General features: G+C 37.3%; 2 protein-coding genes across 2 annotated transcripts in view; one reads left to right on the top strand and one right to left on the bottom strand.

The window, feature by feature from the left end:
* The window catches only part of LOC127224676 (bile acid-CoA:amino acid N-acyltransferase), a 1166658-nt gene that overhangs the window by 157277 nt on the left and 984387 nt on the right, over window positions 1-24994 (top strand). The gene's annotated exons all lie outside the window — the stretch shown is intronic.
* The window catches only part of Plppr1 (phospholipid phosphatase related 1), a 255617-nt gene that overhangs the window by 102514 nt on the left and 128109 nt on the right, over window positions 1-24994 (bottom strand). Inside the window, exon 2 of the mRNA XM_051187785.1 lies at window positions 18337-18444. Coding sequence (XP_051043742.1) covers window positions 18337-18399 — 63 coding nt within the window. The 5' untranslated portion in view covers window positions 18400-18444. The remainder of the gene's footprint in view (window positions 1-18336; window positions 18445-24994) is intronic.

The following is a 24994-nucleotide window of genomic DNA, read 5'->3' as shown; positions in this document are numbered from 1 at the left end:
ATGGGACTGACTCAGGTCCCCCTGAATATGGGTCTCAGCCAGAAGGACTAAGCAGTCTAAGGAACCTCAGACAGTGGAGCCAGGATGTATCCCTGGTGCACAAAAGGACTTTGTGAACACATCTCCCATGGAGGGATAACTGCCTTAATCTAGAGACAGGAGAGAAGCCCTAGTCCCTACTCCACATGACCTGTCAGATCTACATGACCCCAACTGGATGGCATTCCCCTACATATGGAATTGTGGTGGGGGGATGGGAGGTGAGGGTGGTTAGAGTGCATGTGAGATGGCAGAGAGGGTAAAAGGGAGGGAAGGAGAGAGGGAGGGAGGGAAGAAAAGAGTGAGGGATGGAGGGAGAGGGAACTGGGATCGACATGTAAAATAATAAATTAAAAAAAATAATTGCTTCGACTCCAAAACTTAAGTTCAAGGACAAGTTACTGGGGAAAAGGATTTTTGTTTCCACAGAAAATGAAAAGATGTGGATTCCTTCCAGATTAATGTGGTTTGACCAAGACAGACTGCCTGAAACAGAGTACCAGGTGATCCTACATTCAAAACAGCTGGACAAAGCAGCCTTTTAGACTACAGCCAGGATTTCTGCATCTTCTTAGAATCCCCCATGACAGAGCCCCTTATCAGCAGGAAGTAGTTTGGAAAGAACAACGCCCAAATTCCCAAATATTGTCTATAAATGTTTATTTTCATTTAAATGGACTTTGGTATATAAAATAAATTTTAAAAAATTAAAAAAAAAATACTATCAGCTCATGGGTTTAATAAGAAATAAAAAGAAAAAGAAAGAAAGCAGCCATGAGGGAGATTGGTCTGTAGCTCTCTTTCTTAGTTGTATCTTGTGTGGTTTGGGTACTAAGGTAATTGTTGCCTCATAAAAAGAGTTTGGCAATGACCATTTTGCTTCTATTGAAGGCTTTGAGGAGCATTGGTATTAGTTGATGTTTGACTTTCTGGTAAAATCCTGCATTGACACTGAAACCATCTGGCCCTGTGCTTTTTTTTTTTTTTTTTTTTTTTGGTTGGGAGACTTTTGTTGACTGCTTCTATTTCATTAGGGGTTATAGGCCTATTTAAATCGCTTACCTGTTCTTGATCTAGTTATAGTAAGTGATATTTATCCAGAAAATTGTTTATTACCTTTAAAATTTCCAATGTTGTGGAGTACAGGTTTTCAAAGTCAGTGTTTGTTGTTATGTTCCCCCCTTTTTCATTTCTGATTTTGTTAATTTGCATGGTCTCTCTCTACTTTTTGGTTACTTTGGATAAAGGTTTGTCTATCTTTTTGTTTTTCTCAAAGAACCAACTCTTCATTCATTACATTGATTCTTTTTATTGTTTTCTTTGTTTCTACTTGATTGCTTTCAGCCCTCAATTTGATTGTTTCCTGACATCTACGGCTAGATGAGTTTGCTTCTTTTTGTTCTAGAGCTTTCAGGTGTGTTGTTAATTCTGTAGTGCAAGCATTCTCTAGTTTCTTCATGTGGGCACTTAGTGCTATGGACTTTCCTCTTAATAGTGCTTTCAAAATGTCCCATAAGTTTGGGTATGTTGTGTCTTCATTTTCATTAAATTCTAGGATGTCTTTCATTTCTTTTTTTATTTCTTCCTTGCCTCAGGAATGGTACATTTCCACATTGTTCAGTTTCCATGAGTTTTTAGGGTTTCTGCAATTTGTGTTGTTGAATTCTAACTTTTAGCCATGGTGATCCAATAAGATATATGGGATTATTCCATTGGGGGTGGGGATATCTGTTGAGGTTAGCTTTGTTGTGGAGTATATGCTTGATTTTAGAAAAGGTTCCATGTGGTGCTAAGAAAAAGGTATAGTCTTTTGTGTTTGGCGGAATGTTCTATAGATATCTGTTAAACTCAGTTGGGTCAAAATTTCTGCTAGTTCCTTTGTTTCTTTGTTACGTTTCTGTCTGGTAGTCCTATACAGTGTCGAGAGTTGGGTGTTGAAGTCTCCCATTATAAGTGCATGGGGTTTTATGTATGATTTGAGTTTTAAACAAGGAAGTCCCTAAGAGAAACTTATGTGGTCCCCTGGAGAAGGGGAAAAGGACAAGTGCATCTGAACAAATTGGAAGCATGGAGGGAGGGGGGGAGGTAGGAAAAACAGAAGGGGAGGAGATGAGAGGGGCGGAGAATATGAGGGATCAAGAAGACCTAGTCAGGGAAAGAATAGAGGAGAGCAAGAAAAGAGATACCTTAATAAAGGGAACAATTATAAGTTTAAAGAGAAATCTGGCTCTAGGTAAATGTCCAAAGATCCACAAGGATGATCCGAACAGAATCTAATAGTGAAGAGGCTGCCTTAAATGCCCTTCTCCTACAATGAAATTGATAACTACCTTAAATGTCATCCTAAAGCCTTCATCCAGTAGCTGATAGAAGAAGCAGACAGCCACACCTATGCACTGAGCTGTACTCCTGAAATTCAGTTGTAAAGAGGGAAGAGTGATAAGCAAAGGGGTTAAGATAATACTTGAGAAACCCACAGAAACAGCTGACCTGATCAAGTGAGAGCACAGGGATCCCAGTCATAAAACTGGGGAACCAGCATTGGACCGAACCAAGCCCTCTGAATGTGGGTGTCAGTTAGGAGGCCTGGGAAGTCTATGGGACCTCTGACAGTGGAACCAGTATTTATCCCTAGAGGACAAATGGACTTCAGGAGTCTATTCACCATAGAGGGTTACTCTCTCAGCCCAGATACATGGAGGAGGGCCTAGGCCCTCCCCAAAATGATGTGACAGACTTTGATGATTCCCCCATGGAAGGCCTCACCCTCCCTGGGGAGTGGATAGGGGGTAGGATGGGGCCTCAGTGGGGGTAATATGAGGATGGGAGGGAGAGGGAACTAGAGTTGATATGTAAAATAGGAATGCTTCTAAATAAAATTTTATATATATATATATATATATATATATATATATATATATATATATCAAAAAGGAATTGTAGGAAGATCTGTTTTCAAGTCACTCCCACAAGGAACCAACATACTAACTTTGTTAACTATCAAAATTAGGTTTATTGTTCAAATTCTCTTTTTCCAAACCTAAAACTTTTTCTTAGTTTTGCTAAAGAGGCATGTAATGCGTGATCCTTCTCAAAACAAGGAAGTGCTTAGAAGTTTTCAGTAAACATAGATTTCCATGACATACCCTCATCATCACATCTTCTTACCCCTTATAAGGGACAGTTGTTGTAGAATATTATTTTAACTATATAAAGATCTTTTACATTTGTTTATGCTGTGAAAGTTCTGTTACATTTAACAGAAAGTTAACTGTGAAAGTTCTGTTACATTTGTTTGTGCTGTATCTGTTTAACAATGTAAGTATGCCACCCTTGTTCCTGCTACATATGTAATTATGTAAAGATATGTTGCATTTGTTTCATCTTGCCTGCACAAAGCACCTTGTTGGTCTAATGAAGAAGTGAACAGCCAATAGCTAGGCAGGACAAAGGATAGAAGGGGCTGGCAGGGAAGATAATAAATAGAAGGAGAATGAGAGGAAGAAGAGGAACAGCAAATGAGGAGGAAGAGGGAGATGGCTGGGGCAAGAAGTAAGGCAGCTGCCAGCCAGCCGGACACGAGAAGCTGTGAAAGTAAGCAAAACAGAAGTAAAGTAAAAAGCCCCCAGACAAAAGGTAGATAAAAAGAAACAGGTTAATTTAAGTTGAAAGAGCTAGCCAGAAAGGAGCGTTGGTTAGGCTGAGTATTTATAACTAATAAGAACTTTCCATGCCATAATTTGTGAGCTGGTTAATGGTTTAAAAGTAAAAGTCTGCGCAGACTGCGAACAATGGAACCCCTGGACCATGACATTTGTTTCTCTTAGAAACATACTCAGAGGTGGGGGAGAGATGGTAAATAGTAAAATTCTTCTACAAGGTCACAGGGTCTGGGAACCATTTCTCAGGTTCCATGTTACCAAAGAAGTGTAAGTTCTCCATACTCAATGATACTCTGTTTTCCCAAAGCCTGCAGGATCTTTCACAATCAAGCTTGTGTCTATCTTGATAGTATCCTCAGCATTATTCCCCACAAAACCCTCCATATGCAGCACTTTGAAACTGCTTTCTCCAATGACCTCCCTAGACCTTGATCCACATTAAACTGTCTGATCATTCCTCCTAAGAGCTTGTTCCTCTACTTGACCTGGGGTCTCCTGCTCTCAAGGGTTCCTTCATATATCATGTTGAATACATAAAAATGTACCATACTGCACTATACAAAATTGTTCTTGCTGTGAACATTTTAAATTATTTTTTTTAATTTTCTATAGGTACATATTATATGTTGAACTTATTAGTGACCCCACCCTATTACCCTACCCTTCCATTGCTAACCTGTCTTCTTGGTTTGTTCTCTTTGTTCCTTTACACAATTGGAATGATTTTTATAATTCTGCTTTTGAAAACTCAGCTAATGAGCAAGTTACAATTGATTATGGCAGGGTCAAAAGTTACAAATTTGTTTGTAAGACTAGTTTGTATTTAGCTGTGCAAAATTGGACAAGTTACTTAATTCCTGAATTTAGTTATCTTATCCAAAAGATGTGGATCAGTGGCTTGTTTAGGATGATGAGTTCATGCTTTAATCATTAACTGTAGAAAGGGAAATTTCTGATACTGTATTTAATATGCACTAGAGTATCATGGTGGGTACCTCAGCCAGAGCTGCCAGTTTAGTTGAAAATGATAATTGTACATGTATATAGGAAATGCAGTTCTAAAACAGAAAATAAGAACAATCATTTCTTTTACATAATGAACGATTTAACATATTACCCTATAATCAAAGAGAAACTAAAACATTCAAATACACTTTCCTAAACAAGAGCTACAAAGGAAGCATGATTATAATTATTTGTAACAATACACCCTGGGGCTTGGCATTGGTGAAGACTACAGACTATGTTGTAAAAAACACTCTCAAGTGTTAGAAAGAGCAATCACCACTATTGTATCTATCAGTTCTTCCCTGAGAAATGATATGAGACTTTGTGGGGGTTTGTAATTGTGATTAATTTTCAAATTATAGTAAACATAACTATCTTTTATATAAAGAATTTCATTGGGAAACATGTCAATGATAATCTAATCTTGAAAAGTAGTTATTTTTTTCTGACAAAAGTAATATGCATTCATGAAAAAATTCACTTTTAATACCAACAGAGAAAAACAATAGTTTTTGTGCATTTGTTCTCTCAGAAGCACATATACATATTGTCAAAGTAGCATCAAATTCTAAATCTGTGCCACTCCATCTCCATGAAAGATTATTTTGCTAAAAGTGTAGTATTTAGTGCCAATAATGGGCATAGTATATCTGAGAGGTTAATTAGGTTTATGATCCACAAATCTCAATTTCTATGAGTGTATCCACCTGGCAAAGTTGACTGAGATGAGAGAAGGAGGGAGAGAAGGAGGGAGAGAGAGAGAGAGAGAGAGAGAGAGAGAGAGAGAGAGAGAGAGAGAGAGAGAGAGAGAGAGAGAAGGGTTGTCTGCCTTTCTGTATTGATTCTCCAAGTACATGATTTTATATGACTCATGCCTAAGTCCTATGCAACGAAGTTAAATATGCAGAAGTTTAAGATGCTTACAGTGACCCAGGCTTGGTGTGCTGGCCTGTGCCTTTAATCCAAGTACTTAGGAGGCAGAGGCAGGTGCGTCTCTGGGAGTTCAAGGCCAGCCTGATCTATATAGAGTTCCAGGCCAGCTAGGGAGACATAGGAAGACCGAATCTCAAAGAGAGGAGAGACAGACAGGCAGGCACACACTCATGCATGTGTGCACGCATGCACGTATGCACACGTGCGCGCACACACACACACACACACACAGATAGAGAGAGAGAGACCCCCATGAGTGCAGATAGAAATCCCAGGCATACCTGGAGAGGATTGTGGGACTGTTAGAATCCTGTGTCATCAGATGTCAGCAATGGTCAGTAGCATATTTTTTCATGATACCATGGTGTCTGCCATTCATACTCACAGGCTAACAAAGCCTGGGAAACAGTTTACAATTATTCCGAATTCATTCCCCTCCCTAGTCATTGAACTATCTAATCTTATTATTTCCTCATGGGATCACCTATTTTCTATAATATAATTTTAATGGATTCACCCTGTTTCACCATATGCTGGACAAGAATCTTCAAATCCACCCCTTGTGCTTTAATGGTAGGAATTTTAATTTTCAGCATTGTGAACTACTTTGTGATAAAATAATGAATCACCTTGCAGCAAAATCTGTTCACATTTATGATTGTTTCTGGAAGGCAGATTTATACTTTTGACTCTGTAATATATTGCCAGACTACTTTGTCCACAAGCTGATATTTTAACCACCCTTTAAGAAAAAGTGAATATTCTTATCATCTATTTTTATGGGCTAAGAGATCTAGTAGATGTATTAAGGATACTTGTTGGGTATAAATGGTTCTGTTTAGACAACCATCTCGGAGTTGAGAGGTTCTTAGAGTCTGAAGGGTGTTAACAGTCTCCTGATCTAGGCAGAGCTGGAGTCACATCTTTAACCTCCTACTTCATGGAAACTTGAAGTTTCCTCAAATTTGTTCCTGACTGAGGAACAAGGGGATTTCCTATATAAATCATTTCATGAATTAAAAACTCTGCAAATACTTTCAGTGTCTTACTGACTAAACCTGTATCATCTAAATACTGCAGGATTCCCTTTTTTACTGGGAGAAGAACCCGTAAGGATACCATGATAAACCACTTGGGCTATAAAAGACATTCCCTCTCCCCTGTCCAATTATTTGTAGGATGAAATTCCATACTCTGTTATAAGAGGGACATGGCCACATGTTTATGTCTCTGGCTAATGAGATGTTAGTGGAAACAACACACATGACTAAATATAGGCTTTAAAGGTCATTTTTTATGAGCCTACATGTTTGTTTCCCCTGACATGGGGCCTCTTAAAGATTTGGACTCCAAGAGAATGAGGTGAGCAGAGAACTCCTATTGACATACATGGGACTACAGTGTAAGAAAGCAGCCTAATGTTAGTTAAGACACTAGCATTTAGGTACAGTGAATTACAATAGCAGAATATCTATTCCATATGGTAAGTTATAACTATGTGTATAATGGTATTTAGATATCTCTACAGTGCAAATATAATTGCTTTTAGTATTTTGGCATGTTAAGGGGCAACAGGAACTAATGCATATTTACAAAGTTATTTACACATTACAAAACTGTATACACCAAACTTAGCTTGGTAGTGGCCTCTGGGGAGGCAAAGAGGAAAATGAGATCCTGTAAGAAAGAATATATGGGAGCTTTTGCTGTATCAGGTAAGTCATTATTATGATGTTTAAAATCCAAATCAAGTAATGCTGAAATTCTGAATAGCTAAATTATAAAGACTTTAGTGATTTTTCTATAATATAGAATGTAGTTGGACTTTCCTTTGGGCTGCCAGCCCCCATGGAGACGTATAATTAATTATGATAGCTCAGCCTTAGCTTAGGCTTGTCCACTAGTTCTTACAACTGAAATTAACCTGCTTTTATTAAACTACGTTTTACCATGGGCCTTTTTACTTTTCTTTCATTCTGTATGTCTGACCACCTTCATGTCTCATTGGCGTCTCCTCCGTGTCTCAATTATCTTCTCCTACTTCCTTTCTTTCCCCAGAAATCCCACCTATACCTCCTGATTAGCTATTGGCCATTCGGGTTTTTATTTCACCAATCACAACAAATACACTTTCACACAGTGTACACATATCCCACAACAGTAGAATCTAGTTCAAGTCCCTCAAAGTACATTTTAAAAACAATGTTTTGGAACCAGAGAAGTGGCTCAATGGTTAAGAGTACTCATTCCTCTTACAGAGGATACTGGCTCAAATCTTAGCACACATGTGGCTGCTTACAACTGACTGTAATCCAAGTTCCATAGGATTTGATGCCATCTTTTAATCTCTGTAGTTACCAAACCTGTATGTGGTATACAGCTATGCATGTAGGGAAAGCATGCATAAACGAAATAAAGTAAGTAAATCTTTTTTTTTTTTAGAAGGAATGTTATTTGATACCAATCAGAGCTTAAAGCATTTTCTGAGTCTCATCAGTCAATATAAATTTCCAAATGATTTCTCAAATGGCTCTAGATAGTTGAAATCTATCTGGATAAAAATATAAGTGTTCTTAAGGCTCTTCAAGGAAGGTAGATTCCAGGAAAGAAGTTCACATTCCCACAGTTTTGTGTGTCTTCATTCTGGCCTCTGAAAACATCAACAAGGGCTTTCTGTCTAATTAGTCCCCCCCCCTGGAGAAAATTCACCTATTCAGTGTAACAGTGATGTCAATATATACACAGTGGAAGTGAAGAATAGTTTCTACTGTAAAACTCCCAACTTCAATACCATTCATTAGCTGGGTTGCCTTGGACAATTCAGTTGACTTCTCTGTCACATTGTCACATTTTTCATCTGAAACTTAAAATATAGAAGAGAAATTGCTGTTACATAGGATCAATATTGTCCTACTGATGTTTTTAAAGATGAGGTTTTATAGAAGCAGACTTTGAAATATGATGTATTTGATGGCAGAACACCGGTGTCTGTTATTTGAAGGAGCAGATGTCTGAAGGGAATTGTTTGTTTCATTAACATGTAGGAAAGAGCACAGCCATGCTTACTTTGCTCATTCCTTCCCCATCCTCCTCTATATTACTTGTGAGGTTTCAGGCATTATTTTATACTTTGTAGAAACATACACCTCCCCAAGAGTTGTATTGGATTTTTATTCTCTCTGAAAGTGCAAGTTGCAGGAAGAGAACTGACATTTTGAGGAAATCAGGAGAAGATCGCAAAGCAATGTAGAAAAGCAGAAAAGCAGATTCCCTATCCTACGTCTTTAATTTCAGATCAAATTAACTGACTCCTTCCAAGTCTATTTCCTTCTCTCATGGTCCCTTGGCATCAGGACAAGATCGTCTTGTTAGTCCTCACTTGTCTTGCTTTGTGAGAACTTATTTTAAATGGGACCTGGGTCCCTGAGCATTTTGCTTCTAGAAACTCAATGCTGAAGAGCAGAGGGGCTCTCACTCACCTGAAGGAGATCTGAAGACAAGGATGCCAATCTGTCTCTAACACTAGCCTGGGGACCATGGTACTTGAAAAAATAGACAACCAAATATTGATTGCACTGAAAACACCAATCAAATGATGTTTACAGAGGAAAATACAGGCAAAAAGTATTTTGTCATTAATAGTTGTCATTGTAATTTAAAAGTCACATGTTTTATTGTACTGTTATCTAGTAAATCCTTGAAGTTTTTTCCTAAAACCACTTAAGCCGAAAGTTCTTATATCAGGGGATTAAACTACCCAGAGGCTGTCTCTTCTGTCAGTGTTTGGGTTTCATATATGTTCATGTGTGTCTGTTCGTGTGTGTGTGTTGTGCACGTATGCTTGTGCAGGTACGAGTGTACAGTTGGCTCACTTTCATCTTTGTGTCAGAACTGTTACTTTAAAATTATTTTTGTAAAGTATGTATTACTTAGCAAGAATGCTCAGGTGCCTCACCTCATTAATTTTTCAAAACCTCCCATGATGCAGTTCTAGTCCTTCCTAGTTAACAAAGTAGTTGAAATCTTAAGCGACAAACTCAATTTTCGATTAGCAACAATGATAGAGGCAGGACTTGAAGCTAAAAACAAACTAACAAACAAACAAAAAACCTTCATAACAATGTAAGTTTTCCCATTATACTGTAGATGAGGGTAAGATTTTAATACTTCCCCATAAGCTGGAACCAGTAAGGTTTTATAAAAATTGGATACAAAATTTCAATATGATTTTGATATAGAACTCTAAAAGGGTAAAAATGTGAACCTCAGACACAAATACTTAACAGGGCTAAATGTAAGCAGCTGGAATTGCAGGCTAGGAAGGCTAGTGAGGAGGCATCCTTCTTTCATAACCTGGGGCACTTAAGACAATGGGAGTGTTGACAACACTTGGTGTTCAAAAGTAATGTGGTGTTCTTCATCTTTTGCCCTGGAGGAAGATACTCAGAATCATCAAGTTCTGGCTGAACATCATGTTCTTTATCCCCAGGATGTGGTTCATCATTATCACCCAGGAGACTAGGTTCAATCTGAGAAAAAATGAATTGTAAAACACAGGCAATAAAAGTTCTGAGTATAATCTGCTATCAAAATGAAACAAAACAAAACAAAACCAACCCTCTCACTTGCATACATGTCAAGCCTTGATGAATTCATTATGTAAAGGTTTTTAGCCCCCCATAATTACCTTCTGAGGAAGCATGCTTCCATATAGAGTTCTGGCCTCAGCACAAATACATTTAAAATAAATTTGGTGGGGTGATTTATTCACAGTTTTAAAGAGAATATATTAACGCTGTCCTTAGAAGAATCAATTTGTATGTGGAGAAATTTGTTCAAAATGATCCTTTTTCTATGAAACAAGAGAATATCAGGCGCTGAAGATAAAGTAGAGGAAATAGATTCATCAACCAAAGAAAATCTTAAATCCAACAAATCCTTAACACAAAACATTCAGGAAATGTGGGACACCATGAGAAGACCAAACCTAAGAATAATAGGCATAGAAGAAGGAGAAGAAGCCCAGCTCAAAGGTGCAGAAAACATATTCAACAAAATCATTGAAGAAAACTTTCCCAAGCTGAAGAAGGACATGCCTATGAGAGTACAACTAACATTTTTGAAAAAATACATCTGCTTTTGCAGGGAGCATGGGAGACCATAAACAGTACACACTGCTATTGTTCAGACTCTTGGGAAACCAATTGGAGGGTATTCCCTTAGGAAAAAGATCTTTTACAGATTCTCAAGTATGGAATGTGATGCTGAAATAACATAAGGAAAGTAGCATGTAGTAAGGCAGTACAGAAGAGAACACACTGAGTAGGAATTTGGAACACAGAAAGACTCCTGACTCCTTTGTCACAATTTAAATTTGTTATATGTTATGTCCTAAGTCCTGTTTCTTGACTTCTAGAAATAATATTGACTACAAGGCACAGAAACAAAGCTGAGAATGTCTATGCCTCTTGTTAAAAGGAAGGTTCTCGCTCCTATTCCATATGTATTCTTTTGTCCAGTCCAGCATTTGCTAGTTTTTTGCTTATTCTACATAATTACATCAGTGAAAAGCTAAAGTCTATTGAATTCACAATGGATCATCTTGTAATTTCAGGGACTCTGTATTTCTCTCTCATTAGTGCTAAAATCTGTACATTCTAGACTCCATGATCATTATCCACTTGTCAGCCTTTCAGTTTCCGATCCTCTGGTCAGAGACAAGACCTGCTGGCACTGAGAAATTGCAAAGGATTCATTCTACATGTCCAGCCTTCAAGGTCTTGGGTTCCGGAATGCCCTATCTTGTCCTTCTTACATCATGTATTTCAACCTACCCCGTTTTCCTTTAATGCTCTGCTTCTCCCTGAAGTTCAATCATTAATTTCTATATATGCTCTTGTGACACTACAAACCCTGCCCCTTCTCATTTTCTTGTACAATTCCAGAACTATCAATGGCAATGCTGCTCCTGACTTCACCAGGCAGCTCCCTATGGCTTTTCCCTGGAGTAAGTCCAAAGCAAGCTCCTGCTTGTATAGTAACTTTGGAAATCATATGGCTGGCAGTTTCTTGAGAAAATGGGAATCAGTCTACCTCAAGATGCAGCAATTACACTCTTAGGTATATACCCAAAAGATGCGCATTCATACAGCAAGGACATCTGTTCAACTATGTTCATAGCACCATTATTTGTAATAACCAGAACCTGGAAACAACCTAGATGACCCTCAACTGAAGAATGGATAAAGAAAATGTAGGGCCTTTATACAATGAAATACTACTCAGTGGAAAAAACTACAATGAAATCTTGAAATTTGTAGGCAAATGGATGGAACTAGAAACCATCCTGAGTGAGGTAACCCAGTCACAGAAAGATAAGCATGATATGTACTCACTCATATATGAATATTAGCAAAGGATTACCGGTCAAGAATCCACATCTCCAGAGAAGCTAGGAAACAAAGAAGATCCTAAGAGAGACATATGTGGCCCCCAGAGAAGGGAAGGGTAAAGGGACAAGAGCTCCTGAGCAAATTGGAAGCATAGGGGGAGGGGAATGCAGGGAGGAGAAAGAGAAGGCGAGAAGACTGGGGGTGGGGTAGGGAGGAGAAAATGAGGGTTCAGGAAGATTGGAGTCAGAAAAATAATATAGGAGAGCAAGAAAAAAAGATGCCTTAAAAGAGGGAACCAATTATAGGTTTAAAGAAAAATCTGGCACTAAGGAAATGTCCAGAGATCTACAAGGATGACCCCAGCTAAACAATCTAAGCAATAATGGAAAGGCTACCTTAAATGACCTTTTTTCTATAATGAGATTGATTTCTTCCTTGAATACCACCCTAGAGCCTTCATCCAGTGGCTAATGGAAGCAGAAGCAGAGACCTATAGCTGGGCACTGAGCTGAAATCCTGGAGGCCAGTTGTAGAGAGAGAGGAGTGATGAGCAGGGGTCGGGTCAGAAACATGCTGGGGAAGTCCACAGAAATAGCTGACCTGACCAAGTAGAAGCTCATGGACCACAGTCTGAAGCTGGGGAACCAGCATGGGACCAAACCAGGTCCCCTGAACATGGGTGTCAGTTGGGAGGCCTGGGCAATCTATGGTGCCTTTGGCAGTGGAACCAGTATTTATCCCCAGTGAACGAATGGACTTTGGGAACCCATTCCCTATGGAGGGATACTCTCTCAGCCTAGATACATGGGGGAGGGCCTAGACCCTGCCCCAAATGATGTGACAGACTTTGATGATCCCCCATGGAAGGCCTCACCCTCCCTGGGCAGTAGATGAAGAGTGGGATGGGGAGGAATGGTGCAGGGCATGGGTGGATGGGAGGGAGAGGGAACTGGTGATTGATATGTAAAATAAGATTGTTTCTAATTTATATATATATATATATATATATATATATATGTAATTAAACTTTAAAAAAGAAATTACTCCATTCTAACTTAGTGAGTCAGTGAATTTACTGGGGTTACTTATAGGTGATGTGAAGGCAGGTAAATCACCAAAAAACCCATTCAGGCATGGTTGATGACTCATGAGTGCTATCTCCCCTGCATGATCTGTATCAGCAATGAGAATAATTTCTTCTCCTCAGAAATTGTTTTATTGCTTTTATAATCTTGAGTATGAACCTTGTGAACCTTGTTAAGTTTCAAGAACTTCCTAAATCTTGTCATTTTTCTTTCTTTCTTGAGTCTCAGGAGCCATCCTCCTCCCTCCAGAAGAGTGCACTTCAGTCAGAATGAAATAGCTATATATCACTCATATTGAAAATGCAAAACAAATAATAGTAGAAATTCAAACTTAGAAACTGAAGCACACCTAGGAAAGAGGGGCAATACTGCAATCAACTGATAAGAAAAAGTGGACCACTTATTGAGAAGAGCAAAACTGAAGGTGTTTAAAGCTGCAATAGAGTCAGGTAGTAAGAAGGGGTAGAATTGTGGTGACTGTTCCAGCCGTGGAAACTTGATGCCAAGTAAAGTCACCATTCCTTAGGTATCACAATATGAAGTCAAATTCAGAGAAACTAGTTTGAAATCCCATCTCACCCAGAGCACAATGGAATCATCAGTGGATCAAATGACAGCAAACGATGGCATGGATGTGGGGAAAGAGGAACCCTGTTCACTGTTGCAGTCAGTATGGAAATCACTGTGGAGGGTCTTCCCAAAGGTAGAAGTGGAACTACTCTTTGTCCAAGCTATACCTTCCCTGGAATATACCCAAAGGACTCTGTAGACTGCTACAGGAACATTTGCTCATCCATGTTCATCACTGAACAATACCTAGGAAACAGGACTAGTCTATATTTCCATCAGCTGATGAATAGATAATTAAAATGTTTTTAGCCTAGAGTATCTGTAGAAGCCATGACACTAGAAAAGGACCACTGGGGTAGAGAATGCCTTAATGGAGGCAGGTAATAGAATATATATGATGTGAAAGGAGAGAGGCTAATACCGCAATGGAATGGTTTAAGCAGGGATGGGGCATATTAAGGGAGATAAAGTGAACTGAAATGAAGGCTGAATGAAATAACCAAATGGAAACCTGATACTTTGTGATCCAAATATAAAAGTACATGTGTAAACAAATATGTTAGAAGGATAAAATCATGGCTATCTGGTAATGCTGCTCTGGTACCAGGTGTTCAATACCTCCTCAGGTATTGTTGATTATGGAGACCTACAGGTGCACACAATACTCTTGTCACTTGTGTTGGTTGTTTACCAGAAATAGTTGATAAGCTCATATTGCTGAAGACATTATACACCCTGGTTGCAAGTTCTATAGAAACCAATCTAGGTTTGAACTAAAGCTTCCTTCCTGCTGGTTAAGTTTCATAATGCAGATGTTGATATACAGGCTGCCATAGGAGAAAGGGGCTAATGGGCTTACCTAGATGCAAACGTTACAAACTAATACCAATCTGCTGGGCAAGATGTACTCACTGATGCAAGAGTGGCATGACTGCTATGAGAGTAATTAATTGGTCTCTGAGAAAATTCACTATAAATCCAGTAAAATTCTCATAGTTGAATAGAGAGGACCTACTACTGTTGCTAGCTAAATTGACATGAAGTCAACCTACCTTCTAAATATTTATTTATTTATTTATTTATTTATTTATTTGGATGTTAAAGTATGACCTTTATTTTTAAATGTAGGAGATTTTGCAAATTGCAACTAATTTGAGATTCTGTCTCACCCCAGTCAGAATGGTCCAAGAAACAAACGACAACAAAGGTGGGCGGGAGGTTGGGGAAGAGCATTTCCTGTTCCCAGCTACCATGAATATAAACAGGGGCCACTGTTATAGAAATAGGTGTGAAAATTTCTCAAATATTGAAAAAATAGAGTTACCATGTTACATTGGCACATACCCGAAGGGCTCTGTAGCCTACCACAGAGATACTGGTGTGTCTATGCTTGTTATTGCTCTATTCAAAATGGCTAGGCTGTGGAATCAGTTTAGATGCCTGCCAACAGGTGAATAATGAAAATGTGGTACCTATACACAGTAAGATTGTATTCAGCATCGAAGAAAGGGGAAATTATGAAAATTTCAAGAAAATAGATGGATCTGAAAATCACTGTATTAAGGGAATTATCTAAGACTCAGAGAGACAGTTACCATATGTTTTTCTCTCACATGTGGGTCTTAGCTTCTACTTTTTTATTAATTTATTTTTTATTTTTATTTTACATATAGATCCCAGTTCTAAATATTTATTTTTATAGTCACAGAAAAATGCTACCCCCAGCCTTAATCAGAAGAATTGCTCTTTGCCTTGAAAACAGTATGCTATAGAGGAGAATTAGTCTCTCTCCACGATGAACTGGTTCTTCAGTACAATATGGTCAGCCTGAGGGAATTCATACACAAGCAACAAAAACGGACTCATAATGCTGTATTTATATATTTGCACACACATGCACATGTGTGTATGTAACAATAATAATCATGGAAAAAGAGGCTATCAATTTGAGAAGGGGAGCAAGGAAGGAGTTTGAGAGAGGGACTGGAGAAAGGAAGGGAAATTATGTTTTGCTTAACAATACAAAGGTACACATGAATAATATTCCATGTTGTAGAATTTTGGGAATACATGCAGCATTTTACTTTCCTTGGGGAGAAAAGTAAAGCAAAAATGTAACAACAACAGAATTCCCCAAAAAAAATTGAAGTAAATATGGTGAAAGTATAGGATTTATTCTTGATAGTGGCTTTAAGAATTTGTTTTCTTGTGTTTAATGTCTTTTCTAATTAAAAACCAACAGTCATTGATGCAACTGAAATTTTAATGTGATTATTCTGGGCTACATCTTCTAATACTCTTGTTGCAGTGCTTGGAAGAAATACAGAAAAATGATTCATTTTTAAATGAATGAAATAGATGAGACTATGGAGGCCACCTTCGGGTTCACTTTCTTTCTCTTATTTTTTAATAAGTTCTATTTTGCTTCCCTCCCAAACCTATTCTGAAGAGATGTTAGTGATATGTCTTGAACTCTATTACAAAATAACAATGGCAATGCAGCAAGAAAAAGAATAAACTATCTGTCCTCTCCCAGGCTCTCATACTCATATTTATTTCAGCATCAAGGTGAGTGACATACAGATTAATTAATCTCTCTAGCTTTTGCTCCCCAGACAAGCTCATCATTCACACATTAGAGATCTAAGGATTGTCAGAAAGAACAGTTTCTAGCAATAAATTATCCATTACTTCAAGGATTGGTTCTTGTTTGATTCAGGTGGGGGTCTAAAATAAAAGTGTGCTGGAAGGAAAAAGATGATGACAAGTGACTTATTTCTCCAGCATTCTCTAGAATGCTATACATTTTATTTTTCTCATAACAAAAAAGAGACACTTACAAAGGAAATGACATTCTCTTTACATTCCCCTGCCATCCATTACAATTTCAAGAAGAGGAGGAAGAAGAGGAGGAGGAAGATGAAGAAGAAGTTGCATCCACAATTCATGCTGTGTTGATGCTATCTGACTGATGTCCATGACATTGTGAAGCAGATTAGGCAATATATGCATGTTATAAAGATGAATTCTTTGTTTATGCTTCCAGAATTTTAGCTTAATTAAATCTATCACACTTTCACTTTCTCGTTTAATCCATTAGTTTCTGCAATGCAAGCAAGCTGCTTCACAATATCAACCAGAGAATAAACTACCACGCAATACTAAGCTGTCCCTAAATGACCACCAGATAAAAGACACACATCAAAATAGACTTAAAAAGTCACTATGATTCATAGGCTGCATATGAAAATAATACTATGTAGGTGTGGTCACCCTTGCCCTTAATGGTATTCACAAGGCTAAAGTAGGAGGATTCCCATGAAGTCAGGGAAGCCTGAACTAAAAAAGGGAGATTCTGTGTACAAAACAAAAGCAGACAAATTAAAGGAAAAAGCCTCATAGTTACTGAAAGTTTGTATTTGCTGTAGGTAGTAATTTAACTTAACTAAGTGCCTGTTTTCACAGATAATGAATAGATCATCAGTGGGAGCCCACAGAATTGACTCCGCCATCTTGACTTAAGGTCAGAGAGTTTAAACCCACTCTTGCTCTTTCAAAGTCAAACAGCAGGATGTCTGCTCTAAGGTAAGGCTACTGGAGGATGTTTGTCCTAAGATGTGGTCACTGGATGTCTTGTATATACAGAATACTTAGTTCAGGAAATGGTTACTTGATGTTTCAGGTACTGAAGAGGTAATTACATCCATTTGTTCCTTGTATCATTGGTAAAGGGGGTTTTGTCCCCTCCCCCTTTTGATTTTTGTATATAAAAACTTTAAGTAATAAACTTGGGGTGGATCACAGTATTCACTGGATGTCCTTCCAAAAGATGCTCAGGCACTTTTCAGCTCTTTACACTTCATAACCTAAGCTTTATGTTTATGATAAAATAGTTCCTTAGATGACCTATTTCCATAAGATCGAAGCAATAAATAATGTGGTTGGCAAATCAACACTTTAATTTCAGATAACTTGGGGAGTAGACTGTTGGTAATAAGATCACCAACTTTCCCAAATGTCAGTGTCTTTGTCTCCTCCATAGCAAATGCTCTGTCTAGGAAATGGCTATGAGGAAGGACATTGGAAGCTTGCTCTGTCTAGGAAATGGCTATGAGGAAGGACATTGGAAGCTAACAAAACAGATGCAGGAGAGATAGTGGAGCAACTCACAGAGATGCACTATAGAAAGAGCATTTCATCATACAAGCTTTCCTAACATAGGGGAAAATGCCTAATGGAAATGGTCAAATCTATTTTTTCTATCCACAGTTTTCAGAGACAAAAAGACCACAAACTAGCAACATTGGTAAACTGCCTACCTTATTGAATTTCTGGAAAAGGATATTGATTTTTAAAGGGGAATTTAATTAAAGGCCTGCATTCACTTTCATAGCTAATATATTAACAGGATCATTGAAAATAAAAGAAACAGAATAAAACGAGTACTCTGTGTCTGGAAGACACAGTTCCCAAACCTTTTTATTTATGGTTTCTTATTTAATAAACATTGTTTTAAATTATTGATTCTCTATTTGTGCCATCAGAATTTGACCCAATCATGAGATTAAATACTTTCATGAGAGAATACATGTCTTTGGAATGAAATTTGCTATTACAACTTGTTCATAGCTTTAAAAATATACTTACCTCAACGAATATAAAACATGGGATGATGGAGTAACTGCGTTGAGTGTTGTTTCCTACAGCCATTTCTCAAACCATGTAGTGAGACTGTACTTTCTGAAACTATCCAGCCTGAAATGGAAATAGATTGCAAGGTATAAGAATGCATATTGAGAAGTCCCTTAGGTATGTACACAAAAATGCCAGCCACCATCTACATAGGCAGGTTAAGTACAAACAAGGCAAAAATACTGATCTACAACACAACTGAGATAACTACTAACCAAATTTATACCAGCTAAGAATAGTCATAGAGGAAAATTAATCAGGTAATGAACTTGTGCACATAGCTCTAACAAAGAGGATTCTTACTGGGCACTACACTCTTTCTTAAGCTAGTAGACTGCTGTCATGTCACAAAATACAGCTTCTAGTATAAAACATTTATTGTCATCCTGCCAGGAATTCTCTACCTGTGTCTAATTCTGGTTTACAACCTCATTTGGTCTGTTTGCCTTTGCCCTTTCCTCTCACCTTGGGGCCAATATCTACACAGACACCAATCTTTCCCTTCTTTCCTCAGTTGTAATTATTTGCCCTTGCTCTCGTGACCACACAGCCATCCACTACTTTGGGTTAATACATCACTGTCTTATCTTTCTGTGTGCCCCCTGACCTGTGTATATGACCCTCGACATGAAACATTAAAGCAATAATCAATCCTTCACACTGAGAAGAATGGCATAGCTAGACAACAGCAGATTGTTCCTAAATATTTTATTAGGTCATCTCTTGGCCTGCTCTGAACTGAAAAATATTATTCTATTAGGAGAGTAGGTTAATTTGGGTTTTTCTTAGTGATAGAAATGAAGCTGAGACTTTAGACTTTTATGAGAATTTTCAGGAAAAAAAATATTTCCATGACATGCTTAATTCTATGTCCAAAATAATGCTGCACTTAGGTCATGAATGTCCTCACCAGCTACTTCTTGCTTTTCACTTACTCTTCTTTCTGTGTCAGTATGACAAATAGTCCTTGGGGACTTCGGTGTAAAGAGTTACATGGGAAATACAGTGCTACTTAAATAAAGAAATGCACCTGCTAATGTCTTTGTGTAACTTTTTTTTATTAAGTTCTCCCATACCTTACCACCTTACCTGTTTGCAAAGCAAACCTCTAAAATGGATTTTTTTTTCTCATTTTAAGATACCACATTCTCAATTGTAAATTAAAAATTTTTTGATCAAATATAATTTGCATTGTAATCTCTATTCATCACAATATACAATTTTAAGTCAGGCAACTTTTAAAAATTTAAATGCTATGAAAGAATATCCATAATATACCTATTACTTTATTTATCATACAACTTTGGGATTTAGAAGTAACTAATACTGTCTTTATTAAAAGACAGACATACATGTTTCACACATTGAATTAATAGTCATATCTTATTTTGTTCAATTTTACTATCTTCAAATATCTTAAAATTATTTACAAAGCATTATTTATAATTCACATCTGATTTTCTGTTAGCATCGATTAAGTACAATGCAGTAAATATGAAAAAATTAAAAACTGATCATGTCCAAGTAATAAAGGTTTTCAGGGAAAGCAAAGGCATGAAATACCTAGAATTTTAAGTGATTTTTACATAGAATTAATAAGTAGCAACAAAATAAAGAACTGAGACTCGTCTTCCAATTTAATTATGCCCTTTTATATTTGCATCATGAATATATCAGTATTCTCATTTCTACATCCTCAATGTAAAATTTTTATGGTCTGCCTTTTTAATTATACTCATCCCATTATGTATGAAATAATATTTCACTGTGATTTTAAATTTGCATTTTTCTAATAACGAGTAACTCTGATCATCTTTCTATGATCATCTTTCTATGTGTGTATCAGACATTATTACATTTCCTTTTGTGAAATGTCAGTTCGAATTTTGCAACTTTTGTGATTGGTTCATTCACTGTGTTATTTTCAGGATCCAGTTTCTCTTGGTGTATTTTGGAACATGTCATTTATCATATGTATGTCTCATAATTATTTTCTTCCAGATTCTTGCTTACCTGTCAGTTTTTAATGCTATATTTTATATGCATATTTTACTAATATAATAATTTTAATTAGAGTTTAATTTCAAAAGTCATTAAATAAAGAGATTTATTGCCCTATTATACCCATGCAGAATTTCAACTGCATCTTAAAAATGTAAAAAGATGAATCAATATTGAGATAAAGTAAGTATTAGGAATTTTTAGAAAAGACTAACATGTTAGATGAAGTATAGTAAATAAAGAAGCTATAGAAGAAATTCATATCATCAATGAACAAATGAAAATATTCATGGACTTATTTATTAATTCAGGTTATGAAAAGAAAACAACAAAAACACTTCACATATCTGAGTGTAGAGAAAAGGTGCAAGTCTGAAAGCCACAGTCTTGAAGCTAATGGAGTAATGGGTGTTGTTCACACAGCTGGTAGGAGTAATTTTGACAAGTGAATCAATGGTATTAAAGTAAAATATACTCAATGTTTAAACACAGAACAAAACCTCAGAAGTGTCGCCATACTCTGCTCATGTACCTTCTGCTTATTATGCACAAACTCTAAATACTAGACTACCTCCAGGCTACAAACTCAGGGTTGGGTATTTCCATATCAAATGGAAACATAATCGAAAAGGAGGAGAATTAATATTGACAGGCAGTACCCTATCTTGTTAATTGGCTCAGGTGAAGCATTTCATCTCTATGTGAGTATTACTATATTACAAGTTGTATTTCAATGGAATCTCAATTTAGTGTACAATTACACTTGTAATTTCTTTTTATTCATGGGAATTTGTTGTAAACTCAAGACAAATAGGACCAACTACAGATTGTCAAGTACCTATTTTAGTGATACTAAAATGGACATTGCCAAATGTCCCCTTTAAGAGGGAATATTGTTTTCAATTATATGGCAGCAAAATCTATGGCCCATGCTATATCAACAGTATTTTTTTATGTATCCATGTATTTAGCACAATGTTTCTAGAAGCTTCTTAGATTTAGGATAAAATGAAAATCAAAGGGAAATTATGGCTAGTATAGCAAGGGGGAGGGAAACTAGAGCTTGTTTCTCTATGACATCAAATAGAGGGATTAGATCACCCCTGGAGGAGAACTCCTACTTTAGGTTTGAAAGTACACATACATGGCATTGGAGCTGCTTTGTCTGTTTTGAATAAAGTCTACAATTTGGGACAAAGTCTACAATTTGGGACAAAGAGGGGAACTGGATTCGCCTCTAACTAACAAAGGGGAAACTGGACCCTGACAAGGTGCTTTACTGGCATATTGGGAAATAGATTCCAATGCTCAAATGCTATATTGGGAGGAGTACAAAACCACTATAATCTATAGTAAGAATCCTGAGTTTAAAGAGGAAGCAAGGAGCTCCTGCCCTGTAAGTACTTCTGTATAAATTCTTAGTGTTTCTTTTTAGGATCCAAGAAAATACACTTAAAAAAATTTAAAGGCAGAAAACACCCCAAAACCATTATAATGAATGCAGTAAGATGTCCAAAATGTAAAAAAATGTGTCAACCTCACTAACTATTAATTTTAGTTGCAGGTCTGATTTTCTTATTTCTAAAAATTCCCTTTCAAGAAAAACCCCTATAATTATGAATTAAACTACTGCCTCCTAACAATAATTGCAACTTTTTCTTTCATATTCTACTTTTATATACAGATTAAAGGGTTTATGATCATAGGAATGTTCTCCAAAAGTGATCACAGAAAACAATGTTAAGGACTTTAAAATGTCCTTGGAGGCATTTTCCATTCATAAGTGTTAAAGAATCTAGAACCTTATTTCTTGCTTTAAACAAGCAAAAATACAGATGACACTAAAGTCCTCCTTCTCTCCCTTTTTTCTTCCCTCTGCATACTAGTTGCCCTGGGTTCCACAGGCCCTATAAATTAAACACCATGTCTAAAGATTCAGTGTCAAGATCCATATAAGCGAGAACTTGTGCCATTTGTCTTTCTCAGTGTGAGTTAACCTCATTCTGTATAATATTTCCCAAATCCAATTATTTTCCTGCAACTTTCATAATTACACACTGTTTGACCCTAAATGAGATTCCATTGTGTAAAAGTAGCACATTTTCATTATCTGTCCATCAACTGAGGACTAACACCCCTTCATGATAAAGGCCTTGGAGAGATCAGGGATAACTGAAACACACCTAAGCATAATAAAAGCAATATATAGAAAACAAAACAAAATAAACAAACAAACAAAACCCAGCCAACATCAAATTGAATGGCAAAAACTCAAGCAATTCTTCTAAAATCAGGAATAAGACAAGACTATCCACTCTCTCCATAGCTCTTCAATATTATACTTGAAGTTTTAGCTAGAGCAATAAAACAACAAAAGGAGATCAAGGGGATAAAAAATGGAAAGGAAGAAGTCAAACTGTCACTATTTGCAGATGATATGATAGTTTACATAGGTGACCCGAAAAACTGTACCAGGGAATTCCTACAGATGATAAACACCTTCAGCCAAGTGGCAGGATACAAGATTAATTAAAAAAAGGTCAGTAACCCTACTATATACAGACATCACACTTTACAATAGCCACAAACAACATAAAATATCTTGGGATAACTCTAACCAAACAAGTGAAAGAACTGTATAGCAAGAACTTTGTGTCTTTAAAGAAATAACTATACCAGAAAGAAAGATACCAGAAAAAGGAAAGATCTCCATGCTCTTGGATAGGTAAACTTGGTAAAAAAATGGCAGTCTTACCAAAATAATTCTATAGATTCAATGATTCCCCATCAAAATCCCGGCACAATTTTTCATAGGTCTTGAAAGAACAATACTCAACTTTATATGGATAGCAAAAACAACCATGTACAATAAAGGAGGCATCACCATCCCTGGCTTCAAGCTCTATTATAGAGCTATAGTCCTGAAAACAGCTTGGTATTGGCATACACAAAAAAGGGAAGGCCAATGTAATCGAATTGAAAACCCTGATTTTAACCCACACTCCTACAAACACCTGATTTTTGACAAAGAAGCTAAATGATACAATGGAAAAAAATAACAAATGATTCTGGCATTATTAGATGTTGGTGTGTAGAAGACTGCAGATAGATCCTTATCTATAGCTATGAACCAAACTTAAGTCCAAATGGATCAAAACCTCAATATAAATCCAGCCACACTGAACCTCTTAGAAGAGAAAATGGGAAGTATCCTTGAATGAATTAGTACAGGAGACCACTTCCTGAACATAACAGCAGTAGCACAGATACTGAGATCAACAATTAATAAATATGACTTCCTCAAACTGAGAAGCTTCTATAATCAAAGGACACAGAAAACAAGACAAAACAGCAGCCCACAGAATGAGAAAAGATCACCAACTCCTTATCTGACAGAGGACTGATTTCCAAAATATACAAAGAACACAAGCAACCAAAATACCAAATAAAACAGTGGAAGGCTACCTTAAATGCCCTTCCCTGATAATGAGATTGATAACTAATTTATATGCCATCACAAAGCCCTCATCTAGTGGCTGATGAAAACAGAAGCAGACACCCACAGCTAAACACTGAGATGAACTCCTGGAATCCAGTGCAGAGAGGGAAGGGTGATAAGAAAAAGGGTCAAGACCAAGTAACAGATACCCACAGAGACAGCTGACCTGAACAAGGGGGAGCTCATGGACCCCAGACTGAGAGCTGGGAAATCAGCATTGTACTGATTCAGACCCTTGAACGTGAGTCTCAGTTAGAAGGCCTGGGCAGTCTAAGAGTCCTTGGACAGTGGAACCAGGATGTATCCCTGGTGCATGAAAGGACTTTGGGAGCACATTCCCCATGGAGGCCTAGAGGCAGGAGGCAGGGTCTAGACCCTACTCCAAAGGACCTGAGAGATTTTGATGATCCCTCCTGAAAGACATCACCATCCCTGTGGATTTGGGGTGGGGATGGGATGAGAGAGGAGATGGGGGGGGGAATGGGAAGGAGTGATGAAGAGAGAACTTGGATCTATATGTAAAATAAGAATGTGTGTGTGTGTGTACACACACACACACACACACACACACACACACACACAATAAAACAAAGTGGGAAACAGAAATAGAGAATTCTCAATAGAGGAATCTAAAATGGCTAAAATGTACTTCAGAAAGTGCTCAACATTCTTGGCCATCAGGGAAATGCGAATCAAAACAACTCTGAGACACCATTTTACTACTGTCAGAATGGCTAAAATCAAAAACATGAATGACAAGTTTATGCTGGAGAGGATGTGGAGAAAGGGGAACACTCCTCCACTGCTGGTGGGAGTACAAACTTGTACAACCACTTGGAAATCAGTATGGCAGGAAATCAGGAAAATGGGAGTCAGCCTACCCCAAGATCCAGTAATTCCACTGTTAGGCATATGCCCAAAAGATGCACATTCATGCAACAAGGACATCTGTTCGACTATGTTCATAGCAGCATTATTTGTAATAGCCAGAACCTGGAAGCAATCTAAATACCCCACAACTGGAGAATGGATGGAGAAAATGTGGTACATTTACACAGTGGAGTACTGCTCTGAGTAAAAACACAAGGAATCCTGAAATTTTAAGGGAAATGG

The sequence above is a fragment of the Phodopus roborovskii genome, unplaced genomic scaffold (genome assembly GCF_943737965.1).
Source record: "Phodopus roborovskii unplaced genomic scaffold, PHOROB, whole genome shotgun sequence".
Lineage (NCBI taxonomy): Eukaryota > Metazoa > Chordata > Mammalia > Rodentia > Cricetidae > Phodopus > Phodopus roborovskii.
Note: the sequence above shows the minus strand (reverse complement) of the source record. Positions and strands in the feature narration are given on the sequence as shown.